The following is a 12,256-nucleotide window of genomic DNA, read 5'->3' as shown; positions in this document are numbered from 1 at the left end:
TTCGAATCCCCGTTTCCACCAAACATGCTCGCCCTTTCAGCCGTGGGGGTGTTATAATCTGACGGTCAATCCCACTGTTCGTTGGTAAAAGAGTAGCCCAAGAGTTGGAAGTGGGTGGTGATGACTAGCTGCCTTCTCTAGTCTTACACTGCTAAATTAGGGACGGCTAGCGCAGATAGCCCTTGTGTAGCTTTGCGCGAAATTCCAAAAACAAAACTGTTGTTAAAACAGATTGTCAAAAGTACGTCGCTACTCCGTTCGTGCTTTCGATAAGCATTTTGATGTATACGAGGACGATGGTTTACCATCGCCCGTATAAACAGTCCGATCCCATAGAAATATATAAGCGCTATGCCCGGCAACTTGACCGACATTTCTTTATTTAAAACATCATGAGTAGACGTTTCATTTTTCAGCTGCTTGAGTTTGATATGTCAGAAAGCAACTTGTGTACATGTGACCAGACGGAGATCCTTGTTTATTTTGTTTCCCGCGATACGTTACTGAACTTTGACCTTTGTGTTGGTGGATTTTCACCTGCTGCCTCATTTTGCTTACCACGGCTGGGGTTTCGACTTGTCACAAGTCTCTTTCTGGGTGGTCCTGCTGCTCCAGGTTATCTCATACTCCTTTTTTTTTTCAAATGCTATTAAATACAAAGGATATTTTTGTCTTAAATTCTAAGTCCTCGATCTGAGTAAGTCTTTTGGATCTGAGTTTATTAATATTTTGCGTCAGAAAGGGCTGCTAGATACTCTTGACAAAAGTGATAAATTTTCGATGGCAGTACATTATCAGCGAAATGCCAAACAATGTCAAGATGTAGTTATGATACATTCCGTTCCACCGTAACTTTATATCGGCTGTCATTGTCACCTGACTTGCTGACTTGCATATTCAAAATCATTTCTATTCCATCTTTTGTGCATAATAACAACAAAGCGTTTTTCAGCCTTCTGTATTTGGAAAAGGTCAACGACTTTAAACAGCTTGAATCAAGCATACTATGGACTGTTAGTGAAAAACAACTGTACATCTTGTTCACAGATAGATTTAATAGTTATTTGTAAACCTGAATTTAAGGATATCGCCACTGATAACATCTAATCCTGATTAATTTAAATGTCCTAGATACACTGGATCTACCACCAGATGGCTTTAAGCACGTGTTTACCAACACGAAAATCTGCGGGTTGAAATAAACTAGCATAATAAATCATTCTATCGTGAGTATGGCTTTGGACTTATTTAAAATCATTTCAGTCAATATATTAAACTCATTAATTTTATAGAAACTAGCTCTACGACCAATGTTTTATTGAAACTAAAGGTATACTCGTGGAGGAGACAAAACTGTTCAAATTAAGGATATTCTAGTGGAGACCAACATGTTCAACTTAAGGGTATACTAGTGAAGGGGACAAAACTGTTTAACTTAAGGATATTCTAGTAGAGACCAACATGTTCAAATTAAGGGTATACTAGTGAAGGGGACAAAACTGTTTAACTTAAGGATATTCTAGTAGAGACCAACATGTTCAAATTAAGGGTATACTAGTGGAGGAGACAAAACTGTTCAAATTAAGGATATTCTAGTAGAGACCAACATGTTCAAATTAAGGGTATACTAGTGGAAAAGACAAAATTGTTCAAATTAAGGGTATTCTAATAGAGATCAACATGTTCAAATTAAGGGTATTCTAATAGAGATCAACATGTTCAAATTAAGGGTATACTAGTGGAGGGTACAAAACTGTTCAAATTAAGGGTATTCTAGTGGAGACCAACATGTTCAAATTAAGGGTATACTAGTGGAGGGGACAAAACTGTTCAAATTAAGGATATTCTAGTAGAGACCAACATGTTCAAATTAAAGGTATACTAGTGGAGGAGACAAAACTGTTTAACTTAAGGATATTATAGTAGAGACCAACATGTTCAAATTAAGGATACTAGTGGAGGGGACAAAACTGTTCAAATTAAGGATATTCTAGTAGAGACCAACATGTTCAAATTAAGGGTACTAGTGGAGGAGACAAAACTGTTCAAATTAAGGGTATTCTATTGGAGACCAACATGTTCAAATTAAAGGTATACTAGTGGAGGAGACAAAACTGTTCAAATTAAGGATATTCTAGTAGAGACCAACATGTTCAAATTAAGAGTACTAGTGGAGGAGACAAAACTCTTCAAATTAAGGATATTCTAGTGGAGACCAACATGTTCAAAATAAGGGTATACTAGTGGAGGAGACAAAACTGTTCAAATTAAGGATATACTTGTAGGTACTAAAATGTTTAAATTTAAGGATATACTTGTGGATACTAAAAATGTTTAAATTTAAGGATATACTTGTGAATACTAAAATGTTTAAATTTAAGGATATACTTGTGAAGACGAAAATGTTTAAATTTAAGGATATACTTGTAGAGACGAAAATGTTTAAATTTAAGGATATACTTGTGGAGACGAAAATTTTTAAATTTAAGGATATACTTGTGGAGATGAAAGTGCTAAAATTTAGGGTATAGTAGTCAATAACAAGAGGTGTAAACTAAGGGTATACAGGTTAAGACTAAAAGATACAAGTTAAAGAAGAAACACTCGACAGCTCGTGCTACTCTCGGAGTTGTGTTCGACAATTCACGGATAGTGTTCGACAACTCGTTAATAGAACGTGTATTTATCAGTTGATTTAACAGAAGGATGGCAATTAAAGTTAAAGTTTGAAGATTTCAAAACAATTACTAATGAAAACAAAAGTACGACACAATTTCTGGTTTGTGGTTTAATAGATGATAACTTCATAAATTCATCTAAAATTAAAACATTTTTAACCGAATTGCTATCAGATAAGGCCTAAATTTAATTAAACAAATTTTAGGTACACATACATATATATATATATATATATATATATATATATTACATGATTAATGCCATAATCTTGACCAGAGATGTTGCTAAAACGTACGATAATAATTAATGCTAATTAGCCCTAATTATGAGTAATAAGCAACCACAAAAATCCTCTGTTACCACTCTGTCTTAGGTCATCAATTTGTATCCTCCTCTGTTACCACTCTATCTTACGTCATCAATTTGTATCCTCCTCTGTTATCGCTTTGTCTTACATCATCAATTTGTATCCTCCTCTGTTACCACTTTGTCTTACGTCACCAATTTGTATCCTCCTCTGTTACCACTCTGTCTTACGTCATGAATTTGTATCCTCCTCTGTTACCACTCTGTCTTAGGTCATCAATTTGTATCCTTCTCTGTTACCACTCTGTCTTAGGTATTCAATTTTTATCCTCCTCTGTTACCACTCTGTCTTAGGTCATCAATTTGTATCCTTCTCTGTTACCACTCTGTCTTAGGTCATCAATTTGTATCCTTCTCTGTAACCACTCTGTCTTACGTCATCAATTTGTATCCTCCTCTGTTACCACTCTGTCTTAGGTCATCAATTTGTATTCTTCTCTGTAACCACTCTGTCTTAGGTCATCAATTTGTATCCTCCTCTGTTACCGCTCTGTCTTACGTCATCAATTTGTATCCTCCTCTGTTACCACTCTGTCTTACGTCATCAATTTGTGTCCTCCTCTGTTACCACTCTGTCTTAGGTCATCAATTTGTGTCCTCCTCTGTTACCACTCTGTCTTAGGTCATCAAGTTGTATCCTCCTCTGTTATCACTCTGTCTTATGTCATCAATTTGTATCCTCCTCTGTTACCACTCTGTCTTACGTCATCAATTTGTATCCTCCTCTGTTACCACTCTGTCTTACGTCATCAATTTCTCTCCTCGCTTTTAGCGGTGTTTTCGGGCGTTTTCCCAAGCATACCAGACAAAGTTGGTCCTATTAAGCAATTTTACCAAGAATAAATTACCATGTAAGATTTCACATGTTAAGGTTCATGCATCATACCTATCACATTTAGCCACAATAGTTACAAGGTGGCTTAGCGTTAAGTCTTATCACGCTAAAAACTGAGTTTCGATACTCGCAGTTGGCCCAGCACAAATGGTCCATTTTTATAGTTTTGTGGTTATAAACAAAGAAAACCTGTCTAAGAATTCTCATTCTACAGTAGTAACCAAACTGGAATCCGAGTGTTGAACTTGACCTTTACAGTAGTAACCAAACTGGAATCCGAGTGTTGAACTTGACCTTTACAGTAGTAACCAAACTGGAATCCGAGTGTTGAACTTGACCTTTACAGTAGTAACCAAACTGTAATCCGAGTGTTGAACTTGACCTTTACAGTAGTAACCAAACTGGAATCCGAGTGTTGAACTTGACCTTTACAGTAGTAACCAAACTGGAATCCGAGTGTTGAACTTGACCTTTACAGTAGTAACAAAACTGTAATCCGAGTGTTGAACTTGACCTTTACAGTAGTAACCAAACTGGAATCCGAGTGTTGAACTTGACCTTTACAGTAGTAACCAAACTGGAATCCGAGTATCGAACTTGACCTTTCCTTCTGCGATGGCACTGAAGAAGTGGACATTCAATCTGTCTTGAATATTCCCGGCACACAAATGAAGCGTATTTCTAACCAATAACCTGACTGATTGCCACTAGAAAGTACTTTAATCTTAATGTGTTAGCACTAGACGATACTTTAACGCTAATGTGTTAGCATTAGAAGGTAATTTAACCCTAACATGTTAGCACTAGAAGGTACTTTAACCTTAATGTGTTAGCACTAGAAGGTACTTTAACCTTAATGTGTTAGCACTAGAAGGTAATTTAACCTACATATGTTAGCATTAGAAGGTTCTTTAACCCTAATATGTTAGCACTAGACGGTACTTTAACCTTAATGTGTTAGTATTAGAAGGTAATTTAACCTACATATGTTAGCACTAGAAGGTTCTTTAACCCTAACATGTTAGCACTAGAAGGTACTTTAACCTTAATGTGTAAGCACTAGAAGGTACTTTAACCTTAATGTGTTAGCATTAGAAGGTAATTTAACCTACATATGTTAGCACTAGAATGTTCTTTAACCCTAACATGTTAGCACTAGACGGTACTTTAACGCTAATGTGTATAAAAATAGTGAATGGCGTGTCAATGTTGTCTTGAATTTCTGCTTTACCAAGTTAGTTATTTCTACAAGTTTGCTTCTTTTGCCAGTGTAGAAGACGTCTGTTTGTCTTTGTTTCTGATCCAGTTCTACTTATCCAACTTACTATAGAAATAGCTTGAATTTTAACCGTGAAAACTATGAAAATATTGAAACAACAATATAAAGGCTTATGAAGAGGTTTAAGCACCATGACATTTCTCTAAATGTGTGAAAATGGATCAGAAAGTGTCTGGACTTTGATAAAAATTACTAAACATTAGTTTCTGTGCTCTTCTTTTGGATACAAAGAGGTTATTACTGTTACACGTTTAGCTGTGATAACCCAGTAAATACTGAATTTGACGTTATGGTGACTTGTCTACAGGTTATTACTGTTACACGTTTAGCTGTGATAACCCAGTAAATACTGAACTTGACGTTATGGTGACTTGTCTACAGGTTATTACTGTTACACGTTTAGCTGTGATAACCAAATAAACCCTCAACTTGACGTTATGGTGACTTGCCTACAGGTTATTACTGTTACACGTTTAGCTGTGATAACTCAATAAACCCTCAACTTGACGTTATGGTGACGTATCTACAGGTTATTACTGTTACACGTTTAGCTGTGATAACCTTATAAACCTTCAATTTGACGTTATGGTGACTTGTCTACAGGTTATTACTGTTACACGTTTAGCTGTGATAACTCAATAAACCCTCAACTTGACGTTATGGTGACGTGTCTACAGGCTATTACTGTTACACATTTAGCTATGATAACCTTATAAACCTCCAATCTGACGTTATGATGACGTGTCTACAGATTATTATTGTTACATGGTTAGCTCAGCCCTCAACGTGACGTCATAGCTTTTCTGAACGGTTCTATGCAAGTAAAATAAAGTTACATATTGTGCCAACAAAGTTTGCTCACTTAGCTGCGACGAACATTTTTCGTGCAGAACATTAGAAATACACATAAATACTATTTGTAGATGACAGGGAAGTAATTATTTGGAGAAATATTTTTTTTTGCGTAAATAGCTTTCTATTATTTAGTTGTTTTTTGTATATAAACTCAAACATTGAATCTCATGACATATATATATATATTTATTTTCAGTAGAGCGACCTGACACTCGGCTGTACTGTCATGAAGCTGATGAAGTGGATGGAGGGACACTTCAGTCGCTCCCGACGGAAGGGGAGCAAGGAGAGAGAGAAAGAGCCACGGACACATGAACCAGAAAGGTTGTCACACCCAGATGTGAACGATAACACTTATACCAGTTGTTTCTCCCAACAAGTTGCAACTCAACTCCCAGGGGGATGTTATACCCCTCAACCCCTCTCAAGACAAGTGAAGAAAGTGCCTAACATTCGCACGAGCTTCTTAGATCTCGCTGCCGTGCATGACGTCAATTCTCCACGACAGCGATCACGTATTCGAACCAATCCGTGGCTTAGTTCCACTAGAAGTTCCATCTGTAGTTCCGTGGACAGCGGTTGGGGCAGTTCTCCGTCCTCAAGTCCTTCCGAGAGTTCCGAAACAACCGAGACACAAAATAGAACACTTGGACCGTGTGTTTTATCGTCGTCCATAGGACGTGGTCGTGACGTTAGCCTGATTTCAACTCCACAATTATCATTCCCTGAAGTTTCGATCACAAGAGACTCTGACCAGCTGTCAAGTACCACATCCAAATCTAGCTCAGACCTCCGGATCATTCAAGGACTTGGTCCTCCAGCATTGCCTTTCTCTAGTAAGCACGGACCACAGAATCCAACATTTGACGTTAATGAAGCGTTTCCTGAACAGCTTTCTGAAAACGGTGAACAAGACAAGAACTCTATTCTGGAAGTGTTAAGTAATCCGGTGGTAGATGGTGCGTGTTCTAGCACCACTTCCAGAACTTCCACGATTCACATCAACAACATTTCGGAATCACTGGACGACAAAGTGAAGCGCTTACGAGCCGAGCGCTGTCTCGTCCAGGAGAAAATCAACCAGATTCGTGAAGAACAGCAGTTACGGAAGGAAGAAGGGATGATGCTTCATCAGGAGCTTTTAGAATATCGCAGGATGCTTTTGTTGCGTACTTTGAAAGGCCTTCGTCTTCGTGTGGAGCAACAAAACGAAAGGTTACTAAGGGCGTATAGCACAACCCAAGAACTGAGGATAAAATGGACAGAAACGTAGGTGTCGTACGAATAATTATTTCTATTGACAATGGCTGTACATCATCACTATGATTTGTAGCTTAAATGTGATGATGTTCACACGACTGCTGAATGCTCTCCAAATATTGTATTTTCCCTTTCCCTCTACACTTAAATTCAAGTAATTCAATGCAAAATTAAAAGATGTTAGAAGTAAATATTGGGACAACTGAACCACAATCGTAAAACTGAGACTGTTCTGGTGGCCTATAATTTGTTCTGAGACTGTTCTGGCGGCCTATAATTTGTTCTGAGACTGTTCTGGTGGCCTATAATTTGTTCTGAGACTGTTCTGGTGCCCTATAATTTGTTCTGAGACTGTTCTGGTGCCCTATAATTTGTTCAACATGATACGAAATTTTCTTGCTTTTAGGATTCTAGTAAACAGCTAATTGTTCAAAATCCTTCCAGTTCATGTCAGTTGTTCACAATTCTTCTAATTCGTGGATAACGATTTTCTTGGAGAAAGTTGGTGGAGAGATATAGCTGTTGGAGTATTATTAGGGAGTTGTATCATGTTACTGAAGAAAGATTACTGCAACAACACAGTGTGTCTAAAGTAAAGTTTTACTGTTGGAATTTGAATTCTATGGATCTTATGCTTTCACTTTCAAAACAGCACTTGAAAAAAGTGTGATGTTTTCATTGTTACAAAGCATTCTTACATAAGTAAGTTGTTTTAATTGTTACAAAAGCAGTCTTTAACAAGTGCGGTATTTACATTGTTACAAAAGCAGTCTTATATAAGTGTGGTGTTTACATTGTTACAAAAGCAGTCTTTAACAAGTGTGGTATTTTCATTGTTACAAGAACAGTCTTATATAAGCGTGGTGTTTTCATTGTTACAAGGGCAGTCTCTAACAAGTGTTGTATTTACGTTGTTACAAAAGCAGTCTTTAACAAGTGTGGTTTTTACATTGTTACAAAAGCAGTCTTAACAAGTGTGGTATTTACATTGTTACAAAAGCAGTCTTTAACAAGTGTGGTATTTTCATTGTTAGAAGAACAGTCTTTAACAGGTGTGGTATTTTCATTGTTACAAGAACAGTCTTATATAAGTGTAGTGTTTTTATTGTTACAAGAACGGTCTTTAACAAGTGTGGTATTTACATTGTTACAAAAGCTGTCTTTAACAAGTGTGGTATTTACATTGTTAGAAAAGCTGTCTTTAACAAATGTGGTATTTTCATTGTTACAAGAACAGTCTTAAATATATATGATGTCTTCAATGTTGTGACAAGATCAGCTTTAAGCGAATAGTGTTTCATCAAAATCTACATTTGGGTTGTTAAATTGTACTAGAATATCCAAGCAGCTTTAAAACAACTTTATCACCAGAACCAAGATTCTATAGGCAGATAACCATCACAATAAGCTCCAGATTGTGTCCTTCGCTTACAATACCCACAGTTCTCAGAAGAAAAAAATCTATCTATAGTTGTTTGTCGTCTGTATTGAAAACGATTTCCATCCTTCGGTCAACCCTGAAAGTTTTAAACAGAGCAAGTATATACCGGGATCGAGTTGTTGTTTCGAAATATTTAAGAAGATAAATTTTCATTATGCCACATTGATTACTATAAGACAACTATTATGAACTTATGAAACGAACACTAATGTTTGTCCAAGCTTGGATGAATAAAATTTCCGAAAATAAATTTACACTTATCGTCAATTAAATCATTATTTAATGAAATCTCAGTATTAGCACAGCTAGCTACAGGAAATAATCCAACTCCAACTGATAGAATCACTGAAATCTTATCGTGCTTTACGTGGTATATTAACAGCGTGACAAACGATTGTTTCATCTGATAGAATTAATGAAATCTTATCGTGCTTTACGTTGTATATTAACTACGTGACAAAGATTGTTTCATCTGATAGAATCACTGAAATCTTATCGTACTTTACGTGGTATATTAACAACGTGACAAAGGGTTGTTTCTTTCAGTAATTCTATCAGATACGTTGTTAATATACCACGTAAAGTACGATAAGAGACACAAGATTGTTTCATCTGATAGAATTACTGAAATCTTATCGTACTTTACGTGGTATATTAATAACGTGACACAAGATTGTTTCATCTGATAGAATTACTGAAAACTTATCGTACTTTACGTGGTATATTAACAACGTGACACAGGATTGTTTCATCTGGTAGAATTACTGAAATCTTATCGTACTTTATGTGGTATATTAACAACGTGACACAGGATTGTTTCATCTGGTAGAATCACTGAAATCTTATCGTACTTTACGTGGTATATTAACAACGTGACAAAGAATTGTTTCATCTGATAGAATCACTGAAATCTTATCGTACTTTACGTGGTATATTAACAACGTGACAAAGAATTGTTTCATCTGATAGAATCACTGAAATCTTATCGTACTTTACGTGGTATATTAAGAACGTGACACAGGATTGTTTCAGCTGATAGAATTACTGAAATCTTATCGTACTTTACGTGGTATATTAACAACGTGACAAAGGATTGTTTCATCTGTTAGAATCACTGAAATCTTATCGTACTTTACGTGGTATATTAACTTTTTTGCCTAAATTGACATACTAAAATAACTAATTCTACGTTAGGCTCAGCTTATTATGTTGAAAGATTGCTTATTTTCCCGCCTACATATGTCGAAGTATAGAAAACCAACGTGACTCTCCAGGAGTAAAGCGACATCTTCTGGTCAACAAATGAAGTGCCCTAGTAAACATAATATTCTTACATTCCAGATTGTATAGTCTATGTTCGTGTAATTGGTGTATGCATTTTTAGTGTAATTTATCCTGCAATATGGTACTTATAGATGTAAAAATAAAATGAGCTGGAATTCAAACAAACTTAAAATATTATATTAGTAATTTGATTATCCAAAATAGATTTCAAAATACATTGGATTTTCAATTAAAACTTAAACGAACTTGAGCTAAATTATTTGATTCACAATCGCACAATCGCCACCTGCCGTTAGGCCTTTAAAGTTAAAAGGTTTCAAAAAAATAATCGTATAATATTTTACATCCAAGTACGTAAGTTAAATAATATTTCATACACAATAATGAAAATTTAAATATTCCAACAATAGTTTTACAGCCGGTAATGACAGTCGAAATATTTGTACAATGTTTTACATCGAAGTATAGAAGTTGAATATTCCAACAATATTTCATACACAATAATGAAAATTTAAATATTCCAACAATAGTTTTACAGCCGGTAATGGCAGTCGAAATATTTGTACAATGTTTCATATACAAAGTTGACAATTTGAATACATTGACAGTATTTCACTTCCGCTTATGAGATTTTAAATTCTTATAAAATATTTTTCATCTACTAATATATTTGTACAATAATTTCTTTTACATCTAATAATGACATTTTAAATAGAATAGTTCGTATTCAGTTATGATATATTACATCTTAGCTTGATTAAAACAAAAAAAATCAAAATCAAAACGAAATATTAAGAATACAAAAAGTTTGAGTTGATTTTGTATATCAGCATGTCAGTTTGTATCAGATTGTACTGATTAATTCATCACGGAAAAATCGTGAAAATGTCACTATTAGTGTTCAAACATAATGTTGTATATCGGTTTATCAAACACTGTAAACATGTTTGCTTTTACCCTGAGATTTCTCAGATAAACAGAAAGTTAAAAGTAAATGTTTTCAGTAAAATTCCGTTTCTGTGGCTTATTATAGGTGTTTTACTGTAATATAATCTCTCAGTTATTCTTCATTTATAATTTAACAACACCCGTGGCGCTAGAACATATATATAGTGGTGTTTCTGAAACTATAAACAATACTGAAACTCTTTATATAAAGAAGGCTGTGTATTCGTTTGTTATTGTGTTAAAACATATTGATAAAACCAACACGTGAACAGAGCCCCTATACATCTATAGAGGGAATTACCGTCTCGCGCTCAGTTCCCGTTCCCTTCGATATCACGGCTATATTTTATAGTCACTTTATTTTCTTCCTTACTTTTATCGAGAGTATAAAACTGACATCTTTAGATTTTAGTTGTTTTTTTTTATAAATTCGTAGGGACACTTTTTCTGATTGTAAAAGAAACTTTTCATATCATTTATAAAATCATTTTTAATCCTCTAACATTGAGTTTTACATTTTATTTCAATTAAAATGTCATTTATTCAACTCACTAAATGTGTGACAGTAAACCTTGAAACAATAAAGTTTACAACTCAACTCCATTTTGTGTCTACTGTTCCGTTCGTACAAAAATAAGGAGGTGAGGCCAACAGTTAAAAAAAAAGCCGTTATAAATCACACGTTTTATACTTATGCTTTTTTCTGACAAAGTAATTAATAATTATTGTAATGAACAATTAATGACACCATTAGTAGTCATAGTGATTTCAAATTATATTTCCAACGAAATTGATAAGTTCGAAAGTATTGGATGGTCCAGAGAAGTAAGTAAAAACATATTTCATTTCTGTTAATAGCCAGAAACTTGAAGATATTTCAACTCGACCCTTACAGAAAATAATTTATTGGTTGATGTTTTCAGAAAACGTCTGTTGAAAACAAACTTTTGTGGGATCATATTTGATGTAAGCCCTCAAAGGTAGTAATTCTTGACATTTCGCTTATATCAATTACACACTCGGAGAAAAAATAATATTTGTTACTATTTAAACTAGAGAAGCTAGGCCCTTAGAGACATAACTTGTTGATATTTTACTTAGACTTATATAAGCTAGGCCCTTAGAGACATAACTTGTTGATATTTTACTTAGACCTATATAAGCCAGGCCCTTAGAAACATAACTTGTTGATATTTTACTTAGACCTAGATAAGCCAGTCCCTTAGAGACATAACTTGTTGATATTGTTGCGTCAGCGAGGTCACGTGACTCGTTCTCTCGAACCTTTGGGAATTGTCGGGAGATTACT

The 12,256-nt window shown here is 35.0% G+C and overlaps 1 protein-coding gene across 3 annotated transcripts in view; it reads left to right on the top strand.

The window, feature by feature from the left end:
* LOC106472526 overlaps window positions 1-10,585 on the top strand; it is an 11,510-nt gene extending 925 nt beyond the window's left edge. The window contains exons 2-5 of one of the 3 annotated variants that reach the window (XM_013933179.2): window positions 1,132-1,226; window positions 6,211-8,015; window positions 8,327-9,247; window positions 9,318-10,585. In XM_013933179.2, the coding sequence (XP_013788633.1) occupies window positions 6,241-7,287 (1,047 nt within the window). In that variant the 5' untranslated portion in view covers window positions 1,132-1,226; window positions 6,211-6,240 and the 3' untranslated portion in view covers window positions 7,288-8,015; window positions 8,327-9,247; window positions 9,318-10,585. Of the gene's footprint in view, window positions 1-1,131; window positions 1,227-6,210; window positions 9,248-9,317 lie in introns of all 3 variants that reach the window. The other 2 variants (XM_022401097.1, XM_022401095.1) reach the window with 2 other exon arrangements.
* The last annotated feature ends 1,671 nt before the right edge of the window (window positions 10,586-12,256 follow it).

This window comes from Limulus polyphemus, unplaced genomic scaffold (assembly GCF_000517525.1).
Source record: "Limulus polyphemus unplaced genomic scaffold, Limulus_polyphemus-2.1.2 Scaffold5403, whole genome shotgun sequence".
NCBI classification, from domain to species: Eukaryota; Metazoa; Arthropoda; class Merostomata; order Xiphosura; family Limulidae; genus Limulus; species Limulus polyphemus.
The sequence above is the reverse complement of the archived record's forward strand: the minus strand, read 5'-3'. Positions and strand labels throughout refer to the sequence as shown.